The following is a 26,573-nucleotide window of genomic DNA, read 5'->3' on the forward strand; positions in this document are numbered from 1 at the left end:
ACAATGGTGAAATGAATTGTGTGTGTGTGTGTGTGCGTGTGTGTGCAGGGCTCGTCCTGTAGTGTCAGTGGAGGCTGAGATGATCCTGACTCCTAGAATCCTGAACCCTGACGACCGATCCTGCCTCCTGACAGAATCTGATACCATGGTAACCTGGTGAGTACACACACGCACGCAAGCACACACGCACCCACACAAGCAGTCACACACATACCCTACCTTTCCAGAAACCGTACACCATGGCAACCTAGTGAATGACAGACATAAGACCAATAGGGTGCTTCATAGGCAGGGACAGAGACATGGTGTGTTTAGGCAGATTGACAGACAACACTAAACTGTGGAATTCAGTCAAAACAAACCCAGCTGATTGAAATAAACCATCAGACTGGCTGGAGGAACTAGACAGGACACAACAACACATGTACTATTAGGGAGGTTTTAGGACTGTCTGGAGGAACTAGACCGGACACAACAACACATGTACTATTAGGGAGGTTTTAGGACTGTCTGGAGGAACTAGACAGGACACAACAACACATGTACTATTAGGGAGGTTTAGGACTGTCTGGAGGAACTAGACAGGACACAACAACACGTACTATTAGGGAGGTTTTAGGACTGTCTGGAGGAACTAGACAGGACACAACAACACATGTACTATTAGGGAGGTTTAGGACTGTCTGGAGGAACTAGACAGGACACAACAACACATGTACTATTAGGGAGTTTTAGGACTGTCTGGAGGAACTAGACAGGACACAACAACACATGTACTATTAGGGAGGTTTTAGGACTGTCTGGAGGAACTAGACAGGACACAACAACACATGTACTATTAGGGAGGTTTAGGACTGTCTGGAGGAACTAGACAGGACACAACAACACATGTACTATTAGGGAGGTTTTAGGACTGTCTGGAGGAACTAGACAGGACACAACAACACATGTACTATTAGGGAGGTTTTAGGACTGTCTGGAGGAACTAGACAGGACACAACAACACATGTACTATTAGGGAGGTTTTAGGACTGTCTGGAGGAACTAGACAGGACACAACAACACATGTACTATTAGGGAGGTTTTAGGACTGTCTGGAGGAACTAGACAGGACACAACAACACATGTACTATTAGGGAGGTTTAGGACTGTCTGGAGGAACTAGACAGGACACAACAACACATGTACTATTAGGGAGGTTTTAGGACTGTCTGGAGGAACTAGACAGGACACAACAACACATGTACTATTAGGGAGGTTTTAGGACTGTCTGGAGGAACTAGACAGGACACAACAACACATGTACTATTAGGGAGGTTTAGGACTGTCTGGAGGAACTAGACAGGACACAACAACACATGTACTATTAGGGAGGTTTTAGGACTGTCTGGAGGAACTAGACAGGACACAACAACACATGTACTATTAGGGAGGTTTTAGGACTGTCTGGAGGAACTAGACAGGACACAACAACACATGTACTATTAGGGAGGTTTTAGGACTGTCTGGAGGAACTAGACAGGACACAACAACACATGTACTATTAGGGAGGTTTTAGGACTGTCTGGGACTGTTGCTTTTTCTTTTATTGAATAATTGTTTTATTGAGAGCTTTGGCCAGTTGAGTTGTTTTTCTGGTGGTTTTGGGGAGACTGAGAGGATGAGCGGTAAAGAGGACGTTTTTGTTCTAATCGGTGCTCATTGTTCTATCCTGAGTGGTTCTGGTTGACAGGCATTTCACTGCTAGAGAACCCCAGTATGTATTTCCCTGGGTGTGTGTGTGTGTGTGTGTGTGTGTGTGTGTGTGTGTGTGTGTGTGTGTGTGTGTGTGTGTGTGTGTGTGTGTGTGTGTGTGTGTGTGTGTGTGTGTGTGTGTGTGTGTTATCGTCCCTTCTATCAGGAACAGGAAAGTGACTCCTACAGAGGGAGACCCGCACCATTAATATCCTGGAATCTAATGAGCGCATACACACGCACACACACAAACACACATTGACACATACACACACAGACATACAGAAGAGAAATGTTTTTATCCTCTCTCAATCTCCCATGTATCTCTACCTCTCTCTCTCTGTTATCCAGTCTCAGGGTAGATATTTGTGCGAAGGTGAGCGGTGTGGGGATCCCAGACTCTGTAGGTAAGTAGCTCTGACTGGGGATGAAGAGGGGGGAGGGAGAGGTTTTTGTATAAGTTAGTGTTAGAGATGCTAACTATATGAATGTAGGAATGCATTGTTTCCACTGGCTAATGATGCTCTGTAGAATCTTAAAGTGATAAAGTAGACCATACACAGGGTTCCCTCCTGCACACCAGATGAGAATACACACACACTTCCGCACATGATGGGACCATATGGAACCCCTCCTCACTCTCTCCCTCCATCCCCCTCTCTCCTCCACTTCTCCCAGTCCTGAATGCAGAGCTGCAACTGGATTATCTGAAAGGTGTGAGGGGCGGAGTAAAGAGAGTTCATTTCCTGGATTCCCATCAGCCCCAGCACACAGGGGTCCTAACTCTTGGCCACAGCCGTCCACACTCCTGCCTGAACTACACTGTCTACCTACGAGTAAGTCAAACACACTCCACTGCCAAATAATGGATTTGAGTTTTTTTTTTAAATTGAGGCCTCCATCCTTGCTATGTTTGGACAAGATCCTCTCAAAATATCTGTCAACTCAGCTGAACCTGTTTTTGGACCAGTTATTGTGTTATAGTGAACAAACTTTCTGTTACATGGTGTCTCCCCCCCCCCTCCCCTCTCTCTCTGTCACTCTCAGGAGGAGGATGAGTTTAGGGATAAATTGACTCCCATCTCATTGGCTCTGAACTACAGTTTAGCCCCTCCTCCTTCCAACCTGGACCTCCCCCCTGTCCTCAACCGCTACAGCAGTACCTTCCTGCAGGAACAGGTGTGTGTGTGTGTGTGTGTGTGTGTGTGTGGGCTCTTCTCATCCAATCAAGACCACTTACAGCATATGAGTACCGTTAGACTAGACCTAAATCCCTCCCCATCCCTCTCCCCATCGGTCTCTCCCTCTCTCCTTTATTTCTCAGGCGTATATTCTGCTGGACTGTGGGGAAGACAACGAGTGTATTCCAGACCTCCAGCTGTCTGCAAGCATGTAAGTATGTACTGTATCTAACATGTGTAGCATACACGTCAACATGAATCATTTACGGTCTCATTTAAATACAGTAGTTAAATAACCTTACTGATATAGGGGTGTGTTACACCTTGTGGAGTGTTGTGCCCTGCCCTGTCAAGTGAGGCATGTTGGGAAGATTCAGAAAAGTCCTTGTCAACCTGTAAACTTTCAACATATGTACATACTCACACTCACACACATTCATATACACACACACAAACGAAGGGTAGGACCGTGTTACAGCACGCAAGGAGAGACGTTTACTCTCTGATTGTTTACATTAGCAAGTGTGTGTGTGTGTGTGTGTGTGTGTGTGTGTGTGTGTGTGTGTGTGTGTGTGTGTGTGTGTGTGTGTGTGTGTGTGTGTGTGTGTGTGTGTGTGTGTGTGTGGTGTGTGTTTTTCTACTGTTTCCATCTGTATGCTATCGCCATGGCAGCCCAACACAAACACCCTGTCATTCTCTGCTGACTGAGCACACACACACACACACACACACACACACACACACACACACACACACACACACACACACACGCTCCGACCGACCTCTACTGTATGACATAGTATTGACTTGTTTTTTCTCTCTCTCCTACACACACACAAACACAGGGACCGTACAGAGCTGGTGGTCGGGGATGACAACCTGGTCCTGTTGACCATAAACGCGGTTAACAAAGGAGAGGGGGCATATGAGACGGAGCTACACACACTCCTACCCCCTGAAGCTGATTACATAGGAGTGGAACGCAGGATAGAGGTGAGAACATGCATTCACACACACTATCACCCCCCACACTGACCCTAGCCCAGCTCAACTAGACCCTACAGCCTTGCTGTCCTCTTTACCATTACATCCCGTTGACAATGTCAGGGTTTTTTCTCTAGAGGACTCTTAGTGTGAGAGAGAGAGAGAGAGAGAGAGAGAGAGAGAGAGAACTAAGATGGATGAGGTTGTTACTGTCAGAACATTCATCACTCGCTTCCTCTTCCACCCTCTCCCTTCCACCTCCTCTCTTCTTGCCTGCCCTCCTCTCCTCTTCAGTCTCTATCCAGGTTGAACTGTGAGTACAGGATGGTGAATGACTCCAGACTGGTGGTGTGTGACCTGGGGAACCCTATGGTTGCTGGAACAGAAGTAAGTCCAACATACACACACAATGAACACAAAAAAATACACACACGTACATGCACCCACACTGACCTCCCCCTTTACTTGGAAACAACCACTTCCTGTCCAAACAGGAAGCTGTCAATCAGATACAGTGGCACTGATTGATAGTTACCATGGTGATTGATCACCCAGATACCCCGTGCCCCACTGAGTCCCACACTCTGAAGCTGTCTGTGGGTTTTTCTGTGTGTGTTAATCCGTTCGCCCCTTGCATGACACATCCAGGAAGCACAGGCTTTGTTAAGTAAAGAGTGGTCCCTTCCGACATGTAACCCTACCCTGTGTTTCTGTAACTGCTCTGTCTGTCTGTGTGTGTGTGTTTGTGTGTGCATGTGTTTGTGTGTGTCTGTGTGTTTGTGTTTGTGTGTGTGTATACGTGGCTACGTGCATGCGTGTGTAAGTGTGTATGTTGTGAGCCTGAGAGCGGTATTTGTTAGCTCTAGAAGCGACACACAGCATTCTGATAAATCAATTATGTGATCAGATTTCACTTCTGGGGCGCGGCTTTAGAGGGCTCCAAGGGGTTGAGGAGTGTGTGTGTTTCTGTGCGTGTGTGTACACGTCAGCTCTCCTTCAGACCAGATGTTTCCCATACATACTTACCCTTGCCCCTTTGGACCTGTAGGAATTCATGAGCTTTTATATAATACACACACACACACACACACGCTTACTAATCATGCAGCCGGAATAACGCTTGTAGACCATTTTGAACGTATCTTTTTCCCATTCTAATATTTTTGAGTCAAGCCTCTAAAATGCAGACTGTCTCGCCCTGTTTCTTTAAAACGGTCGTGTATTGTCAAAATGTTTTGTATTTTATTAGGATCCCCATTAGCTAGTGCCAAAGCAGCAGCTACTCTTCCTGGGGTCAACAAGCATAGCAGTGAAAACAGACACTGTTTATGGGTAACATCCCAGACGGCAGGGATGCCGGAAAATGTGTGGCAAGGCAGCATTTGCCACAGCACTTTTCAAGCACTTTTGATTTAGTTTAATAAAATATATCTATGCAAAGTGTAAAAAAAAAAAAGGTGCTGTTTTTTTGACCGATTTGCCTCATGATTTGTCACTCGCGCACAATTTTTTTGTCTTTCACACCGGAGTGCTGCTACAGGCTCTTTGTGTGTCTTGACCAATCAGATTAATGGAAAACGCAGGTTGCGCAGGCTGGCATAAAGCTCAAGGCGCTCTCCACTTCCCTCTGGTATTTATTTAGCAAGCTGATAACACATCGCTCCCAACAGACACAAGCAAAAACTCTTACATAAATGGAGCAGCCTTTACACCTAAACATTAGCAAGCTGACATGATGTGTTGCATGGAAACTAGACCATTTTTCAGTCTGATCAACTGTAGAATACTAACAACAGCAGCTGCATAGTCTAGTCTACTATGGGCCCTGTTCCTCTGGCCAGGGTAAACGAAGCAGTAATGTTGTGTAGGCTATTTGTAGACCATTTGTTTGTGAAAAAATATGAATGGGATTACATTTGGTTTATATTTAAACTTGGGCTTACCAGGTTACCTAGACTTTTTCAACTCTTGGATTGAAAATGTCTAGGTAACCTGGTTAGCCCAAGTTTAAATATAAACACAATAATATAATAAATAAACACAATAAAGCAAACTACATGATGCAAACCTGCATAAAGCAAGCTCACCCCTGTGTTTTATTGTCCAATCATGTTTCTTTCTCAGTCTTTCTTTAAAATATAATTCTTATGAACAAGTACAAGGTTGCTGCAGTTTGACAGGGTTTTCATCCTCCCCAAGGCCAGGAGTTTTTTAAAACCATGTGACCTGATTAGAAAAACTCTGGTCTCATCATAGCCCATATTAAACAGATGAATCACGTCATACCATATAAGGTCCAAAGTTTTACCTGGTTAGGTTACCAGATCAGGAAAAACGAAGGGCCTCAGAATTTTGTTTTCCGCTACACCACTCTGGAGCCTGTTGTGCCACCTCTGCCAGACGGTCAGCATGTATAATGTGAACAGAAACGGCCCCTGCAGAGAGCCCTGTGGAACACCATATATAGCCTTAGAGCAATCAGAGGTCTCACTGGCCAGAAAAACAAATAGATACCTGTCTGTTAGTTTGGTCGACAGCGTCAATCCCTTCTCTTTACATCAAGGAATGTGATAACAGTCACAGAGCCACGGTCGATGGCTGGTCGGTGCATTAGATCAGGTCGATGGCTGGTCGATGCATTAGATCAGGTCGATGGCTGGTCGGTGCATTAGATCAGGTCGATGGCTGGTCGGTGCATTAGATCAGGTCGATGGTTGGTCGATGCATTAGATCAGGTCGATGGCTGGTCGGTGCATTAGAACAGGTCGATGGCTGGTCGGTGCATTAGATCAGGTCGATGGCTGGTCGGTGCATTAGATCAGGTCGATGGCTGGTCGGTGCATTAGATCAGGTCGATGGCTGGTCGATGCATTAGATCAGGTCGATGGCTGGTCGATGCATTAGATCAGGTCGATGGCTGGTCGATGCATTAGATCAGGTCGATGGCTGGTCGATGCATTAGATCAGGTCGATGGCTGGTCGATGCATTAGATCAGGTCGATGGCTGGTCGATGCATTAGATCAGGTCGATGGCTGGTCGATGCATTAGATCAGGTCGATGGCTGGTCGATGCATTAGATCAGGTCGATGGCTGGTCGATGCATTAGATCAGGGCGATGGCTGGTCGATGCATTAGATCAGGGCGATGGCTGGTCGATGCATTAGATCAGGTCGATGGCTGGTCGATGCATTAGATCAGGGCGATGGCTGGTCGATGCATTAGATCAGGTCGATGGCTGGTCGATGCATTAGATCAGGTCGATGGCTGGTCGATGCATTAGATCAGGGCGATGGCTGGTCGATGCATTAGATCAGGTCGATGGCTGGTCGATGCATTAGATCAGGGCGATGGCTGGTCGATGCATTAGATCAGGGCGATGGCTGGTCGATGCATTAGAACAGGTCGATACATTAGATCATTTCCTTGACAAACGCTGTCTCTGTACTATGGTGGGTTTTACAGTAGATCCAGAGTAGACCGTTTTATAGTGGTGGTGGCACTGTTCAGAACATGGGAGAGAAGCGACAGGAAATACATGTTTTCCAGATTTGGGGAGAGAGATATATTTGGGTCACTCTGTCTGTCTCTCTCTCTTTCTCTCAGCCTGGGGACCTCAGTGATTAAGACCCATTTGGTCTTTCGTCATCTCTGTTGAGTTTTACTGTTTCTCTCTCTGATGTGCAAAAAAGTCTCTTTGACTGGAGTCCTAATGAGTTTCCACCCTCAGGCTTCTCCCTTGTAGTTTTAGCAAGTGTTTAAGAGTTTCCAGCATTGACTAGTGTCTGACCTGTTGTTCATGAGAACATTATTATACACACACACACACACAAATGCAAGAAGCCATTATCATACTCATGGTTATGAACTAAGCCCTCCACATGGTGTGAGTTAAGCAAGGGTAGAGGGGGGTTTAACTGGGGTCTAAAGACTAGAGGGAAAGGGATCTGGTCTGTCTCAGCCCACAGATCTGTACTGATCTTCCAACTGAGACACACACACACACACAATACAGATACGTAACCCAGATACACACACCATGACCAGGTCCTGGTTAGTTTTAACAAAGGGAGACTGTAACATGGGGTTAGAAGGCTGCTCGCTTTAACTGAACACTTACAGATGTCACTGACACAGACTTTGAATCGTCTCTTTCTGTCTCTGTCCCTCTCTCTCTGTCCTTCTCTCTTTGTCTCACTGTCTCTGTCTCCAGGTATCTGTAGGTTTAAGGTTTGCTGTCCAAAGGCTGGATGATGCCGGTCCTCACATTGACTTTGACCTACAGATCCACAGGTGACAGACACACACGCAAACACGTGCAAATACACACACACACACACACACACACACACACACACACACACACACACACACACACACACACACACACACACACACACACACACACACACACACACACACACACTGCTGAAGAGCTGTGACACACATAACTGTAAAAAGGAACCTCTGTCAGAATTCTGAGGATTTCTGTGGCTTTCCCAAACAAAGAGCGTCGAGACAGATGGCCGCAGGGAAACAGACGAGACAAAACATTGACTGTTCACCTCGCCACAAACACACGCTCACTCACTCATTTACTCACACACGCACACATGCACACACACCATACATCGTCAGGCCATGGTGCAGACTCTACATCCAAACATCTTTACTGACTCATGTGTGTCTCTTATCTTACAGTTCAAACAAAGACAACTCCAAGAGCAACCCAGTCAGTCTGTCTCTCTCCATCTCTGCCAGAGCTCAGCTAGACCTGAGGGGGTGAGTGATGCATCTCTGTTCTGGTTGATCTTTTCTCTAACCCTGTGACATTAGAATATCTTTGCTGTGTTTGAAGCACTTTGTTGTCATACAGTGTATCTCTTTGTCTCATGCCATGTAGGTGAGACAGGCTCATTTAGTTTGCTGTTTTTCTATTTCTCAGTGTGGTTGTGTCTGTGTATGTTTCTATGAATAGATGTCTGCTAATCATGCACACATGAGCCAGTGCTAGTGCTCCTTCGTCACACACACGCTTGCACACAAATACACACACGCAAGTACACACGTTTGATTTACTATCCCTGTGGGGAACAAGACATTGATTCCCATTCAAACTCCTTTGAATCAAGCTTAACCCCTAACCCTAAAACTAAACCTGACCCTAACCCTAATTGTAACCCTAATTGTAACCCTAACCCTAACTCCCAAGCCTAAAATAGCTTTTTTCCTTGTGGGTTCTGACGAAATGTCCCCACTTGTCCGAATGTTCCTTGTTTTACTATCCCCCCACACACAAACACACTTCAAAGCCTGGACCCCAGAGTGACTTGGCTGGGTCTAAGGCAGTTGTACACACAAACAGACAGTGATCCGTGGGGGGCTGTGGGTGTGGGGGGCTGGAGGGCGGGAGGTTAAGGTCCAACCAGCGTTGGGTAAGTTGTGTTTGGCAGCGGAGTGGCGAGTGGCTTGGTGTTCACCCCCCAAGTTGTCCTGGATGTTGTATATCATTTGCTCTCCATATCATTTGTTCTCATACTCTCTCTCTCTGCTCTTTCTTTCTCTATCGCTCCTCGTTTTCTTTCTTTCTCTCTCTCTGCCTCTCTCTCTCTGCCTCTCTCTCTCCCTTTCCAGGGTGTGTCATCCCTCTCAGGTGGTTCTTCCGTTTCCTCACTGGGAGCCCAAAGAGAAGCCGGTCAAAGAGGATGACGTAGGACCCCAGGTCACACACATCTACGAGGTACATACACACACAGTAAAAGCAGTATCCCTGTAAGTGCTGGCTGCTGTCTGATCAAAGGCCTCCTGAACAGTGGTAATTACGGTGAGGGAAAAAAGTATTTGATCCCCTGCTGATTTTGTACATTTGCCCACTGACAAATGATCAGTCTATAATTTTAACGGTAGGTTTATTTGAAAATTGAGAGACAGAATAACAACAAAAAAATCCAGAAAAACGCATGTCAAAAATGTTATAAATTGATTTGCATTTTAATGAGGGAAATAAGTATTTGACCCCCTCTGCAAAACATGACTTAGTACTTGGTGGCAAAACCCTTGTTGGCAATCAGAGGTCAGATGTTTCTTGTAGTTGGCCACCAGGTTTGCACACATCTCAGGAGGGATTTTGTCCCACTCCAAGTCATTAAGGTTTCGAGGCTGACGTTTGGCAACTCGAACCGTCGGCTCCCTCCACAGATCTTCTATGGGATTAAGGTCTGGAGACTGGCTAGGCCACTCCAGGACCTTAATGTGCTTCTTCTTGAGCCACTCCTTTGTTGCCTTGGCCGTGTGTGTTGGGTCATTGTCATGCTGGAATACCCATTTTCAATGCCCTGGCTGAGGGAAGGAGGTTCTCACCCAAGATTTGACGGTACATGGCCCCGTCCATCGTCCCTTTGATGCGGTGAAGTTGTCCTGTCCCCTTAGCAGAAAAACACCCCCAAAGCATAATGTTTCCACCTCCATGTTTGACGGTGGGGATGGTGTTCTTGGGGTCATAGGCAGCATTCCTCCTCCTCCAAACACGGCGAGTTGAGTTGATGCCAAAGAGCTCCATTTTGGTCTCATCTGACCACAACACTTTCACCCAGTTGTCCTCTGAATCATTCAGATGTTCATTTGCAAACTGCAGACGGGCATGTATATGTGCTTTCTTGAGCAGGGGGACCTTGCGGGCGCTGCAGGATTTCAGTCCTTCACGGCGTTGTGTGTTACCAATTGTTTTCTTGGTGACTATGGTCCCAGCTGCCTTGAGATCATTGACAAGATCCTCCCGTGTAGTTCTGGGCTGATTCCTCACCGTTCTCATGATCATTGCAACTCCACGAGGTGAGATCTTGCATGGAGCCCCAGGCCAAGGGATATTGACAGTTCTTTTGTGTTTCTTCCATTTGCAAATAATCGCACCAACTGTTGTCACCTTCTCACCAAGCTGCTTGGCGATGGTCTTGTAGCCCATTCCAGCCTTGTGTAGGTCTACAATCTTGTCCCTGACATCCTTGGAGAGCTCTTTGGTCTTGGCCATGGTGGAGAGTTTGGAATCTGATTGATTGATTGCTTCTGTGGACAGGTGTCTTTTATACAGGTAACAAACTGAGATTAGGAGCACTCCCTTTAAGAGTGTGCTCCTAATCTCAGCTCGTTACCTGTATAAAAGACACCTGGGAGCCAGAAATCTTTCTGATTGAGAGGGGGTCAAATACTTATTTCCCTCATTAAAATGCAAATCAATTTATAACATTTTTGACATGCGTTTTTCTGGATTTTTTGTTGTTATTCTGTCTCTCACTGTTCAAATAAACCTACCATTAAAATTATAAAACTGATCATTTCTTTGTCAGTGGGCAAACGTACAAAATCAGCAGGGGATCAAATACTTTTTTCCCTCACTGTACTGTCATAAAGGAAGAGAGAAAGAGAGAGCGGGGTGGAGAGATAAGAGGGGGATCAGACATACACTCCCGTTCAAAAGTTTGGGGTCACTTAGAAATGTCCTTGTTTTTGAAAGAAAAACACATTTTTTGTCCATTAAAATAACATCAAATTGATCAGAAATACAGTGTAGACATTGTTAATGTTGTAAATGACTATTGTAGCTGGAAATAGCAGATTTTTTTCATGGAATATCTACATAGGCGTACAGAGGCCCATTATCAGCAATGTTCCAATGGCACGTTGTGTTAGCTAATCCAAGTTTATCATGAAGATCTGGTACAACGCTGTGTACTATTCCCTCCACAGAACAGCGCAAACTGGCTCTTCAGTTTCTTGGCCTGGAATAGCCTTCATTTCTCAGAACAAGAATAGACTGACAAGTTTCAGAAGAAAGTTCTTTGTTTCTGGCAATTTTGAGCCTGTAATCGAACCCACAAATGCTGATGCTCCAGATACTCAGCTAGTCTAAAGGACAGTTTTATTGCTTCTTTAATTAGCACAACAGTTTTCAGCTGTGCTAACATAATTGCAAAAGGGTTTTCTAATGATCAATTAGCCTTTTAAAACGATAAACTTGGATTGGCTAACACAACGTGCCATTGGAACACAGGAGTGATGGTTGCTGATAATGGGCCTCTGTAGGTCTATGTAGATATCCATAAAAGAAATCTGCCATTTCCAGCTACAATAGTCATTTACAACATTAACAATGTCTACACTGTATTTCTGATCAACGATGTTATTTTAATGGACAAAAAAAATTGCTTTTCTTTCAGAAACAAGGACATTTCTAAGTGACCCAAACTTTTGAACACTAGTGTGTGTGTGTGTGTGTGTGTGTGTGTTGAAGATGCAGTGAAGAGGGACATCTGCTGGATGTTTGCAGGGTTTGGGGCTGCAGTGCTCCTGTCCTGCAGTCTGTCCAGCTGGTTATAGTTAGGTCGGCCAGAGTTTCTCTGTCAGAGAATTCCTGCCTGGAGCACTGGGACCATGTCCTGTTTGGGTGACTCACCATCACCGCCCTCAGAATGAATGAGTGTGTGGAAAGAGGCTAAGCTGAGTGGCTTCGTGTTCTCATACTCTCTCTTCTTCCTTCTCTCTACTCCCCTCCCTCTCCCTCCCTCTCTACTCCCCCCCTCTCTCATCTCTGTGTCTCCTTTCCCTCTTACTCTCTCAGCTCCATAACTCAGGTCCCAGTAGTATCCGGGAGGCGGAGCTCCAGGTGGGCTGGCCCTCTCGTTTCCGTGACGAACACCTGCTCTACGCTCTGGAGGTTCTAACGGAAGGACCAATCAGCTGCCGGAGCAACACCAGCCTCAACCTCCTGGGCCTACAGGTAACACAATAACACCTCCTGCTGAGACTGGACATTGTACTCATGCACTAATGTTCTGTATTTATTAACCTGTATTGATCTCCAATGCTTTAGAAACAATGGCATAAATGCGTTTGTGAAATTACAGCTCAGTTAGATCAAAGTGTACTGACCCGATCTAGCATTGATGCAGTTCAGTTCTCATAATAAAATAGGGTAACAGGGTGTCATCTACCGTCTGGTTTATGTCTGTGATGATGACTGAGGAATGTGCTTTAATGATGACAGGACAAAGTTACTCATTCCATGTTTATTGAAGACTGTAGGAGGACGGAGAGGGACTAGTGGAGTTGGCCCATAGCAGGGTTGGTGGTAAAGAGCAGGATTCCAGTAAAGACAGTGTGGTTGTAGTTGTCATCATACAGCCCCCAGCCCTTAGGAAGCCTTAAGTACACCAGATCATCTTTCTCTAGCTCCAGAGCCACGGCACCTGTCATGTACTCATAACCACCATGGAAGTTGTCCTGGACGTTGTATATCATTTGCTCTCCATTTTTGACCAAGTAAACACCCATTTTCTGTCCAGGCTCTCGGCCCATGGAGGTGAATGTGAAGTAGTAGACCCCTCTCACTGGTGCTGAGAACATACCTGTATCAGAGGGGAAGCAGGGAGAGATCAGCACTATCCGTCTCTCTTAGGCACTGTAGCAGCCTGTTAGTGGTTTGGGTCTGTGCCAGTAGCTGGCCCCTGTGGACACCATAGGCATCCGGTGGCACCATAATTGGGGAGGGCGGGCTCATAGTAATTGCTGGAACGGACTAAAGTGAATCGAACACATACCATTCACGCCATTCCAGACATTATTATGAGCTGTCCTCCCATAAGCAGCCTCCTGTGGTGGACACGTGAGCATGGAGATTGTGTTTATGTTTATACCTTTATCTGAGCTGTAGATGTATTTCTGTGTGGGTGAACCTGTAGTATTGTTACTGTGTAAGTTTCATCTGTAGTATTGTCGGCGTAAGCTGTACCTGAGTTTGGGTCGTAACCGTTGCCGATGTTGGTGAAGACTTTTTCATAGACCAGCGTGATCTCAGTTTGAAAGGGTCCCACATACCTGAGTCCGTCAAACCAACAGAAAAGGCCAACTGTCTTCTGTGCGAACACATGAGAATGAATTCAATCAAGCCCACCGTAATGTCTAAAATGTCTTCATTTCATACCGCACTGTGGGTTTGATTGAATTGATCTGTTCTTACCTAGCCTCAGTTCCTCCACCTGTATCTCAGCAACACTCAATCTTGCCTCCAGGGCTGAAATAGCAAGAAAATAATATCTTAATAAGCTGATACTCTGAGGTAGCTTTGTTGTCAATGCTGTGCTTAGATACATCCTGATTAGATCAGTCAGCGACTAACAGTTCTTGTGCTGGCATTGCTTCCAGAGGCAGTTTGGAACTCGGTAGTGAGTGCTGCAACCAACGACAGATGATTTTTACACGCTACACTCTTCAGCACTAAGCGGTCCCGTTCTGTGACCGCTTAGTGTGGCCTACCACTTAGCAGCTGAGCCGTTGGTGCTCCTAGATGTTTCCCCTTCACAATAACAGCACTTACAGTTGACTGGGGCAGCTCTAGCAGGGCAGAAATTACGAACTGACTTGTTGGAAAGGTGGCATCCTATGACGGTGCCACGTTGAAAGTCACTGAGCTCTTCAGTAAGGCCATTCTACTGCCAATGTTTGTGTACGGAGATTGCATGGCTGTGTGCTCGATTTTATACACCGGTCAGCAACGGTGTGGCTGAAACAGCTGAATCCACTAATTTGAAGGGGTGTCCACATACTTTTGTATATATAGTGTATATAGTCACCTGCGTTCTTTCCCTTCAGTTCTGCCACCTGGCTTTCACTGGCTGTCACTCTGGCCTCCAGGGCTAGAAGATCATTTACGCAAGAAAATCATTTATTTTGAAAATGATAAGCCATGATGTGGCTTTGTTACATCGCTTTGGTTTCTCATATCTTGACATGAGCTGAATGTTATTATGTTCAGGTGAAGAATACATGTAGTCGTTCTTATAAGTGAAACATTTTAGTCACCTGCATTCTCTTTCTTCAGTTCTGCCACCTGCCTGTCGCTGGCTGTCACTCTGGTGTCCAGGGCTGAAATAGTATAAAACTAGTTAACAGTACACATTGTTATTAAACACACACTTTTGCACAATATATCTTACCTGCATTTTCTTTAATCAGTTCAGCTACCTGACTCTCGCTGGTTGTCACTCTGTTCTTGAAGTCAGAAAGTTCTGCTGCTTGGGCTGAAATTATAGAAATATTGTAGAGGGAATAGACAATATCCAGAGCTGTGCTTTTTTTCTATTGAGTAAATTATTAACCTGTTGAGGACCCCTTCGAGACAGGATCCCGTTAACGGGATTGATTTTGACAACAGCCAGTGGAAAATCAGAGCACCAAATTCAAAACAGCTAAAATCTCATAATTCCATTTTCTCAAACAATCAACTATTTTACACCATTTTAAAGATAAGACTCTCGTTAATCCAACCACGTTGTCCTATTTCAAAAAGGCTTTACGGCAAAAGCATAAAATTAGATTATGTTAGGACATAAACTTCACAAGAAAAACCACAGCCATTTTCCAGCAACTAGATGCATCACAAACACCAAAAGTACAGCTAAAATATTCACTAATCTTTGATGATCTTCATCAGATGGCACTCATAGGACTTCATGCATGTTTTGCTCGATAAAGTTCATATTTATATCCAAAAAACCCATTTTACATTGGCGTGTAATGTTCAGAAATGTATTCCCTTCAAACCTTCCGGTGAATGAGCAATGAGCACACATATTAGAGAAATATTCATCATAAACTTTGATCAATATACAAGTATTATGCACAGAATTATAGATACACTTCTCCTAAATGCAACCGCTTTGTCAGATTTCAAAAAAGGTTCACGGCGAAAGCACAATTTGCAATAATCTGAGTACAGCCCAGAAGACACCAACAACTAGCAAACAGAAACCTGCCATCTTGGAGTCAATAAAACTAAGAAATTACATTATAAATATTCACTTACCTTTGATTATCTTCATCAGAAGGCACTCCCAGGAACCCCAGCTCCACAATAAATGTTTGATAAAGTTCATATTTATGTCCAAATACATCCATTTTGTTCGCGCGTTAGGTTCACTATCCAAATCCACAACGCGCGTGCTTACTTAGTCCAGACGAAAGTCAAAAAAGTTATACTACAGTTCGTAGAAACATGTCAAACAATGTATAGAAGCAATCTTTAGGTTGTTTTTAACATATATCTTCAATAAAATTCCAACCGGACCTATCCGTTCTCTTTAGGAGTGAATATGAACTCAGCTCACTCCCAAGTCCTTGCGCGTGACTGTACCCATGCCTTATAATGGGACACCTACTTCCTTGGGCTGTTATTCCCATCAAATTCACCATAGAATCCTCAAACAAGGTTCTAAAGACTGTTGACATCTAGCGGAAGCTTTAGGAAGTGCAAAATGAACTCTAAGTCACTGTATACTGTAAAGGCAATCACTTGAAAAAACTACAACCTCAGATTTCCCACTTCCTGGTTGGATTTTTCTCAGGTTTTTGCCTGCCATATGAGTTCTGTTATACTCACAGACATCATTCAAACAGTTTTAGAAGTTTCAGAGTGCTTTCTATCCACATCTACTAATAATATGCATATCCTACCTCCTGGGCCCGAGTTGCAGGCTGTTTCATTTGGGTACGTTTTTCATCCGGACGTGAAAATACTGCCCCCTATCCCGAAGAGGTTTTAACTCAATAGTTTTTCAAAACACTTCTTGTTGTTTCCTGCATTGTCTTTCTTCATGTCATCATTACCTGCATGTCATCATTACCTGCATTCTCTTTCTCCAGCTCTTCCACCTGGCTCTCACTGGCTGTCACTCTGGCCTCCAGGGCTAGAAAATAATTTATGCGAAACATAATTTATGGTGAAAACGATAAACCAAGATGTAGCTTTATCACATCCTGAAATAAACTTAAATATACATAGTATTTCTTATAAGTAAAGATATATAGTCACCTGCGTTCTTTCCCTTCAGTTCTGCCACATGACACTCACTGGCTGTCACTCTCAATCAAATGTATTTATAAAGCCCTTCTTACATCAGCTGATGTCACAAAGTGCTGTACAGAAACCCAGCTTAAAACCCCAAACAGCAAGCAATGCAGGTGTAGAAGCACAGTGGCTAGGAAAAACTCCCTAGAAAGGCCAGAACCTAGGAAGAAACCTAGAGAGGATCCAGGCTATGAGGGGTGGCCAGTCCTCTTCTGGCTGTGCCGGGTGGAGATTATAACAGAAGATGGCCAAGATGTTCAAAGGTTCTGTCATATTCGTGTATGTAGGTGGCAGGGAAGTCAGGCGCAGGAGAAACCAAATTGGTTAATCTGGAGTATTTCATGAAAAAGCAAACTCCAAAACCAAAGTACCAAATAACATGGGTAAAATATACCCGTCGCACACCGATACATAAACCCACGTAACATAACATCACAAACAATCACCGACAAGGACATGAGGGGAAAACAGAGGGTTAAATACACATGATAAATGGGATTGGAAACAGGTGTGTAGGAAGACAAGACAAAACCAATGGAAAATGAAAAACTGATCAATGATGGCTAGAAGACCGGTGATGTCGACCGCCGAGCACCACCCGAGCAAGGAGGGGCATCGACTTCGGCAGAAGTCGTGACATGTTCATAGATGACTAGCAGGGTCAAATAATAATAATCACAGTGGTTGTCTAGGGTGCAAAAGGTCAGCACCTCGGTAGTAAATATCAGTTGTCGTTTCATAGCCGATCATTCAGAGTATCTCTAACGCTCCTGCTGTCTCTAGAGAGTTGAAAACAGCAGGTCTGGGAGAAGGTAGCACGTCCGGTGAACAGGTCAGGGTTCCATAGCCGCAGGCAGAACAGTTGAAACTGGAGCAGCAGCACGACCAGGTGGACTGGGGACAGCAAGGAGTCATCAGGGCAGGTAGTCATGAGAAAGACCCCGCTATGGGGCGCAATCGGGCAATGTAGGCTTTAACGTTACACAATCGCCCAACCTTCTCTCTCTCTCCACACACACACACACACACACACACACACACACACACACACACACACACACACACACACACACACTGTAGGCGTGGTTACAGTAGGCTAACTTATGTCAATGGTTTTAGGAACAGCAGTAATATCAGGCAGGATTTAGGCTACCAACTGCCTAGCCAGTTGTAGCTCAATCTTGGGTGCAATGATCACGTTCCCGCACTGACTGTATACATTAGCCTACATGCTACACAAGCAAAGTTATATATGGCTGTCAGCTATATTAGCCATGACTTACCGTTCTCTGTGTAGCTTCAAATGTCGAACAAAGTTGGAAGTTGTTGCGCCTCCGTCTTTCATTTTCTTCCGCATATTTTACAAGTTGCAATCCGTTTTTTGTTGACTACAGCGTAGTATTTATATCTGAAAATAATAATTTTGGGTATCATCTTTCCATGGGCTCCGACTGAATTCACCCTCTGACATTCATCTGCATTGCCACGTGCAACTTTTTCTCAGCTGGCACAATTTGATTGGCTGCTGTCCGATTCAAACTGTAATCCGTTAAATGAAGAGTTGATGCGCTGTCTCAGACAAGGCCGAGTAAAGCCCACGAAGATCTCCCCCACGGCACTCTGGACTCTAGGGCTAGAAAAGAATGCATACAAGAAAACAATAGACTGTGATGTAGCTTTGGAACTTCGCTTTGCTTGATCACATTCTAACATTAGCTGAATTATGTTTAGGTGAAGCGTAGATGTAGTAGCTCTGATAAGTAACACATTTTAGTCACCTGTATTTTTTTTTGCCATCAGCTCTGCCACCTGGCTCTCACTGGCTGTCACTGTGTTCTCCAGGGCTGTCACTGTGTTCTCCAGGGCTGTCACTGTGTTCTCCAGGGCTGACACTGTGTTCTCCAGGGCTGTCACTGTGTTCTCCAGGGCTGTCACTGTGTTCTCCAGGGCTGTCACTGTGTTCTCCAGGGCTGTCACTGTGTTCTCCAGGGCTGTCACTGTGTTCTCCAGGGCTGACACTGTGTTCTCCAGGGCTGTCACTGTGTTCTCCAGGGCTGTCACTGTGTTCTCCCGGGCTGTCACTGTGTTCTCCAGGGCTGTCACTGTGTTCTCCAGGGCTGTCACTGTGTTCTCCAGGGCTGACACTGTGTTCTCCAGGGCTGTCACTGTGTTCTCCAGGGCTGTCACTGTGTTCTCCAGGGCTGTCACTGTGTTCTCCAGGGCTGTCACTGTGTTCTCCAGGGCTGTCACTGTGTTCTCCAGAGCTGTCACTGTGTTCTCCAGGGCTGACAGTTCTGCTGCTTGATCTGGAAAGAGGCAAAAGGCATTATCCAGAACTGTGATTTTTTTTCTATTGAGCAAATGATTAACTCAATAGCTATTCAGAACACATTTCATTATTACCTGCATTCTCTTTCTTCAGTTCTGGCCATCTGGCTCTGAAGGGCTGTTAGTTGGCTTCTCAAGGATAACATTAGTGCTGCTTGACCTGGAATTATATAAATATAGTAGACGATATGTAACATCCATATGTAATAGGCAATATCCAGAGCTGTTGTTTCTATTGAGAAAAGTAACTTTAAAAAAAAAAATTATTACCTGCATTCTGTTTCTTCAAGTCTTCCACCTGGCTGTCACTGGCTGTCACTCTGGTCTCCAGATCTATAATTTATTTATGATAAAAACAATAAACCCTGATGTCGTTTTATTACATCACTTTGGTTTTATACAGTATGAAGTAGTTCTTATAAGTAAGACATTTTAGTCACCTGCATTCTTTCCCTTCAGATCCTTCAGCTGGCTCTCACTGGCTGTCAATCTGGCCTCCAAGGCTGAAGTAGTATGAAAGTAATTAACAGTAAATTAACAGAAAAACACACATTTGCACAATATAGCTTATCTTACTGTACCTGCATTCTCTTTCTTCAGTTCCGCCACCTGACTCTCACTAGCTATCACTCTGGCCTCCAAGACTAAAATCATAGAGTTGGATAATGTAGAATGCTTTATTAGTTGCAAGTGTTATTTACTGTCAGAATACATGAGGGTGAAGTTTATATTAGTGTTGTACCTGTATTCTCTTTCTTCACTTCGTCCACCTGGCTCTCACCGGCTGTCATTCTGGCCTCCAGGGCTGAAATAGCATGAAAATAAACATTGCTGAACATATCGACCATTACTGTTTTTTTGTGACCAAATAATAATCATTTTGTTATTTATTTGTGTGTGTGGGGGTTACAGGTACATTATCCATTTCAAATTATCCATTTATAAAACTTGTACCCGTAGGCTGCCACTCAACAAAAACAGTAAGAAATACACATAGAGTTTAACAATAACTAGTAAATTCAGTATAAACAGGAAAAGAAAAAAGAAGTGGGCATCCCCCAACTTCCCATCCCATTCCCCCAGCCAACATGTCTCCCGAGTGGGCTCCTGAGTGGCGCAGCGATCTAAGGCACTGCATCTCAGTGCAAGAGGCGTCACTACAATCCCTGGTTCGAATCCAGGCTGTATCACATCCGCCCGTGATTGGGAGTCCCATAGGGCAGCGCACAATTGGCCCAGCATCGTCTGGGGTAGGCTGTCATTGTAAATAAGAATTTGTTCTTAACTGACTTGCTTAGTTAAATAAAGGTTACATTTAAAAACAAGATATATGTCTCCATACAACCCCATGTTTCCCAACCCTCCCAGTAACTAGGGTTACTCATCAGTTACCCACCGCCCACCCTCCTGGCAACCAGAGAAAACCCTTCCCATACCACCCCTACCCATGGGGCTGAAAGTAAAGAAAGTTTGAAAAAATATTGAAATAGCTATATATAGTGCCTTCAGAAAGTATTCACACCCCTTTACTTTTTTCACATTTTGTTGTATTACAGCCTGAATTAAAAATGTATTACATTGAGATGTGTGTCACATGTTTTTTATTAATACAAAATGTAAACCTGAGTCAATAAGTATTCAACCCCTTTCTTATGGCAAGCCTAAATAAGTTCAGGAGTAAATGTGCTTCACAAATCGCATAATAAATTGCATGGACTCATTCTGTGTTCAATAATAGTGGTTAACATGATTTTTTAATGACTACCCCATCTCTGTACCCCACACATTCAATTATCTGTAAGGTCCATCAATCGAGTAGTGAATTTCAAGCACAGATTTAACCACAAAGACCAGGGAGGCTTTTCAATGCCTCGCAAAGAAGGGCACCGATTGGTAGACGCTTTATACAAAGCGTTACGTTTGGGGAAAATCCATCACAACATATCATATTTTCAAGCATCATGTTATGGGTATGCTTGTCATCAGCAAGGACTATGGAGTTTTTTGGTTTATAATACAGCTATAAGCACAGGCAAAATCCTAGAGGAAAACCTGCTTCAGTCTACTTTCCAACAGACACTGGGAGACGAATTCACCTTTCAGCAAAACAATAATCTAAAACACAAGGCCAAATCTACACTGGAGTTGCTTACCAAGACCACATTGAATGTCTAGTTACAGTTTTGACTTAAATTGGTTTGAAAATCTATGGCAAGACTTGAAAATGTCTGTCTAGCAATGATCAACAATCAACGTGACAGAGCTTGACGAATTAAAAAAATAATAATGTGCAATTGTACAATCCACGTGTGCAAAGCTGTTAGAGACTTACCCAGAAAGACTTGCAGCTGTAATCACTGCCAAAGGTGCTTCTACAAATAATTGGCTCAGGGGTGTGAATACTTATGTAAATATTTCTGTATTTCATTTTCAATACATTTGCTAAAATGTCTAATGTCATTATGGGGTATTGTGTGTAGATGGGTGAGAATCCATTTTGAAATCAGGCTTTAACACAACAAAATGTGGAATAAGTCAAGGGGTATGAATACTTTCTGAAGGCCCTTATATAGCACCAGTCATTTTCGTTGTCAATAATTCTCATACTATAACTTCTAATAGTGCACTGGCATATTTTTTAACCACAATGTAACATAAAGCTTTTTAAAATTACAAGTTCACTACTTCACTTACAGAATCATACATCTTATATGCAAAAACATGTGCTACAGCATGTTTATTCATAGTAGTCTCCTTATTACCTGCATTCTCTTTCTTCGGTTCCACCACCTGGCTCTCACTGTCTGTCACTCTGTTTTCCCAGGGCTGAAATAGCCTGAAAATATGTAGCTGAGATGCAGCTAAAACAATGCTTTATTTATTTCTCCCTGCAATTAGCTATGCTCATCTGAGGGACAGTAGTTCTTATAAAGTCTACCTTTAAAGAAAGATGGGAACCCTTGTGCTAAGCAATCCCTTTGCGGTAACTCTGGGCTGAAATCACAACGGAATTTGTCTTGGACATTATGATAAAATATCCAGCAAAATCCACAGCTGTACATTTTTGATTGAGCTAATTAACTAAATCGTATTTTGTAAAATTTGCATTTTGTTATTACCTTGGTTCTAGATCTGTAAATCCAACGTCAGTATCACAGTATCTAGGTCTGTCAGTTCTGCTGCTTGAGCTTTAATGATAAAGATTTACTGTAGCCTATGTATGAAAGATCAATATTAGCAGCTGACAGTGAATTATTATCTAAATCCATTTAAGAAATGACATCTAATGATGATTATATGTGTTCTCTGTCTTCAGCTTGACCACCCTGTCCCCCAGGACTGAAATGGCACCAACATAAATGTCCAAACTTATCAATCAATACAGAATGAGAGTTAAGCAAGCACTACTTATTTTCACAGTGTGATCGGTTTCATTACCTGTATTATTACATCAGGCTACCTTTGTTCTTTCTTTCTTTCTCTGTCTAATTGTGCATTGTTACAGTACCAGCGTTCTCCTTCTCCAACTTCTCTACTTGTTTCTTTGTGTTGTTCAGCATGAGTCTCAGGTGACTCGGCTCATCCCAGACAGCATCTATGGTAGTGAATAGAATGTTCTGGTCAATCTGATCCATCCCTCCTTTACTCTCTCCCTCAGCCCAAGTCCCAAACAGATAGAATGCCAGCACCAGCATATCTACTACGCCCCTCATTTTGAATGATGCCTTAGTTCAATAGTAATGTTGTCTATGAGTCTCACTACCAGCAAAAATAAGACGGGTAAAAAGCAGAATGGGGAATCTTTATAGAAACCTGTCAACAAGAGCTAGCCCACTATGTGAGAAGTCAACATGTGGTGGATGTAAAAATAGCACCAAGAACATCTGATCAAACATTAAGAGAACCAGAGTAACCCTGAATCTGTGTTGTTTGGTCTCTTCTTTTTCCACGAGGTAGAAAACTGTCTACAAGGTTGCTGATCAGGCTACTAGACAGTGTGTCATCTACAATGTGTAGACCTATGTGTGCCTTGCAAAAGTATTCATACCCCTTGGATTTCTTTACATTTTATTGTGTTAGAAAGTGGGATTGAAATGGACTTCATTGTAATTTAATGTCTACACAAAACACTATGTAATGTCAAAGTCAAAGAAAAATTCAATTTAAAAAAAGTTTTAAAATATTAATAAAAATGTGATAACTAAAATATAGTCGTTGCATAAGTATTCAGCCCCTTTGTTTAGGCAAGCCTAAATTAGTTTAGGAGTAAAAATAGGCTTAAATACTTTAGCAAGGCACTGTAAGTGTGTACCTGTGGTGTTTTTTGTATAGATGGTTGGTTGGTCTTATATGTGGTATGTAATAATGTGACTTAATTATCTCCCCTCTTTCTTGCTCTCGCTCTCACGCTCACTCTCTTTCTCTCTCTCTCTGTCTCTCTCTCTCTCTCTCTTTCTCTCTCAGACGTCCTCTGTCCAGGACACTCCAGAATTGTTGGGCTTTCTGAGAAACCGTAGCTCTCCTCACCGCTACAGACGAGCCACCAGTGCTGCCCAGCCCTACAGCAGCAAGACCCTGGTACTTACAATACATGCACTTCATTATCAGCAGCCTTGGATTTCACTGTCAGCTTGTTTGGTATTACTATACAGCAGCAGTTTTGGAATGTATATGAACTCTCTCTCTCGGTCTCTCCCGCTCTATAGAACTGCAGTAACATCATTTGTCTAAGAGTTCTGTGTGTGGTCGGGCGGTTGGACCGTGGTCAGAGCGCTGTAGTCAAGATCCGTTCCCGACTCTGGGCTCACACCTTCCTCCAGGTGAGCACACAAATATAAACCCAGACTTATGTACTACTGGGAGTATTCATATTAATGTTATTATTAGTATTAAGTATTAAGAAATAAAGTATCTATAACATCTATCACCTTGCAGAGACGTAACGACCCATACCTCCTCAACTCCACCGTGTCCTTCAGAGTGACGGCCCTGCCCTACCGCCTCCAGCCCTCCTCCTTACCCCAACACACCACTTCAGTAAGATACCCCTAACACTAACCCATACCTATACACTCTTAGAAGGAAAGGAGCCTGGAAGAACCTTCTGAGGATCTAAAAATTGCCACCTGGGGAACCTTTCCAGTTCAAAAAGGTTCCATGAGCAACCCCTCTGAAAAGGGTATTCGACAGTGGTGGAAAAAGTACCCAATTGTCATACTTAAGTAAAAGTATAGATACCTTAATAGAAAGTTACTCAAGTAAAAGTAAAAGTCACTCAGTAAAATACTACTTGAGTAAAAGTCTAAAAGTATTTGGTTCTAAATATACTTAAGTATCAAAAGTAAAAGTAGAAGTATAAATAATTTCAAATTCCTTCTATAATGCAAAGCAGGTGGCACCATTTTCTTGTTTTAAAAATGCATGGATAGCCAGGGGCACTCTCCAACACTCACACATAATTTACAAAAGATACATTTGTGTTTAGTGAGTCCGCCAGGTCAGAGGCAGAATGGATGACCATGTGTTGTTTTGATAAGTGCGTAAATTGGACCATTTTCCTGTCCTGCTAAGCATTCAAAATAAAAACGAGTACTTTTGGGTGTCAGGTACAGTAAAATGTATGGAGTAAAAAGTACATTCTTTTTTTAGGAATGTAGGGAAGTAAAAGTTGTCAAAAATATAAATAGTACCCGCAAAACACCAGTCTCAATGTCAACAGTGAAGAGGCGACTCCGGGATGCTGGCCTTCTAGGCAGAGTTCCTCTGTCCAGTGTCTGTGTTCTTTTGCCCATCTTAATCTTTTCTTTTTATTGGCCTGTCTGAGCGATGGCTTTTTCTTTGCAACTCTGCCTAGAACTCTGCCTGTCGTTGAGACTGGTGTTGAGACTATTTAATGAAGCTGCCAGTTGAGGACTTGTGAGGTGTCTGTTTCTCTAAATTGACACTCTAATGTGCTTGTCCTCTTGCTCAGTTGTGCACCGGGGCCTCCCACTCCTCTTTCTATTCTGGTTAGAGCCAGTTTGGTTAGAGCCAATACTCTATTCTGGTTAGAGCCAATACTCAGCTACTCTAAAGAAGGCCAGTTTTATTGCTTCTTTAATCTGGAAAACAGTTTTCAGCTGTGCTAATGTCACGTCCTGACCAGCAGAGGGTGTTGTTGTGTAGTTTTGGTCAGGACGTGGCAGAGTATGTCTGTGTATGTGTGTTCTGGGTGTTGTATTTCTATGTGGGTCTGTGTGGCTCCCGATCAGGGACAGCTGGTTATCGTTGTTCCTGGTTGGGAGTCATATAATTAGGAGTATGTTTGTCACTTGGGGTTGTGGGTGGTTGAGTTAACACTGCTGTTCGTTTGTTTGTAAGTATTAGCCTGTTAGCCTGTCACTTTATTTCATTCGTGTTTATTTTGTTTTTCCGTGTTCATCACATTTAATAAATATGATGTGGAGCACGCAACCCGCTGCGTATTGGTCGTACAGTGATTTTGAAATATCTTCAGACGAAGGAGAAAAGTATGACAGCTAACATAATTGCAAAAGGGTCTTCTAATGATCAATTAGCCTTTTAAAATTATAAACTTGGATTAGGTAATACGTGTCATTGAAACACAGGAGTGATGGTTGCTGATAATGGGCCTCTGTACGATAATGGGCCTCTGTATGTAGATATTCCATTAAAAATCAGACGTTTCCAGCTACAATAGTCATTTACAACATTAACAATGTCTACACTGTTTTTCTGATCAATTTAATGTTATTTTAATGGACAAAAAAAGTGTTTTTCTTTCAAAAACAAGGACATTTCTAAGTGACCCCAAACTTTTGAACGATATGCGATGCACAATGCAGAGAACTCCAGAAGAAGAATGATCATTTAATTACCATAGCGAATTATTGTAATGTTTGTTTATGTGTCAATTATGTGTCAATTGGGTTGGCGATTTGACACAAATACAATTTCATTCATATAGTTATAAAGTGGTAACTATTCCCACTTTGGGATTTGCATGGACTCTTGAGGAACTCATACATCTCTGTAAGCCCCATTGAAGCTACAAAGCTGTCAGTGTTCAACCTTAACATATGATGACAATGCAACAGAACAGATGAACAGGAATGACATTTACCCCCACGGGTGGCCTAAAAAGATCTATCTGAAAGCCATGCCCACACAAAGACATGCCTCCAGTCAAGGGTTTTGCTACATTGAAACATTAAAGGTTCCTCCATGAACCTAACCATAGGTGCAAATGTGAACCATTGACTATCAATGGTTCCTCAAAGATCTCCAGGGTTCCTAGAGTCACCACTAATTCTAAGAGTGTACCCTGCCCTACTGCCTCCAGCCCTTCTGCTTACCCCAACACACCACTTCAATAAGATACCCCTAACATGAACCCTTACCTCTACCCTGCCCTATAGCCTCCAGACCTCCTCCTTACCCCAACACACCA

The 26,573-nt window shown here is 43.5% G+C and overlaps 1 protein-coding gene and 1 long non-coding RNA gene across 3 annotated transcripts in view; one reads left to right on the plus strand and one right to left on the minus strand.

The window, feature by feature from the left end:
- itga8 (integrin, alpha 8) overlaps positions 1–26,573 on the plus strand; it is a 68,607-nt gene that overhangs the window by 37,401 nt on the left and 4,633 nt on the right. For both annotated transcript variants that reach the window (XR_014380661.1, XM_082962008.1), the window contains exons 15-28: positions 49–156; positions 2,086–2,141; positions 2,413–2,570; positions 2,782–2,913; positions 3,059–3,126; positions 3,761–3,908; positions 4,194–4,286; positions 8,111–8,190; positions 8,599–8,679; positions 9,532–9,637; positions 12,512–12,670; positions 23,588–23,701; positions 23,830–23,943; positions 24,059–24,160. Coding sequence is in view for 1 of the 2 variants with exons in the window: in XM_082962008.1 (XP_082818134.1) it covers positions 49–156; positions 2,086–2,141; positions 2,413–2,570; positions 2,782–2,913; positions 3,059–3,126; positions 3,761–3,908; positions 4,194–4,286; positions 8,111–8,190; positions 8,599–8,679; positions 9,532–9,637; positions 12,512–12,670; positions 23,588–23,701; positions 23,830–23,943; positions 24,059–24,160 (1,519 nt within the window). In the remaining variant the exon portion in view is untranslated. The remainder of the gene's footprint in view (positions 1–48; positions 157–2,085; positions 2,142–2,412; positions 2,571–2,781; positions 2,914–3,058; positions 3,127–3,760; positions 3,909–4,193; positions 4,287–8,110; positions 8,191–8,598; positions 8,680–9,531; positions 9,638–12,511; positions 12,671–23,587; positions 23,702–23,829; positions 23,944–24,058; positions 24,161–26,573) is intronic.
- On the minus strand, positions 12,945–15,137 carry LOC123729005 (uncharacterized). The gene is made up of 6 exons (XR_006760723.2): positions 14,886–15,137; positions 14,752–14,814; positions 14,523–14,585; positions 13,910–13,963; positions 13,682–13,805; positions 12,945–13,298 (listed from the first exon to the last, which is right to left on the minus strand). It is a non-coding gene; the product is annotated as an uncharacterized LOC123729005 (long non-coding RNA).

The sequence above is a fragment of the Salmo salar genome, chromosome 02, assembly GCF_965601325.2.
Source record: "Salmo salar chromosome 02, fSalSal1, whole genome shotgun sequence".
Classification (NCBI taxonomy): Eukaryota; Metazoa; Chordata; class Actinopteri; order Salmoniformes; family Salmonidae; genus Salmo; species Salmo salar.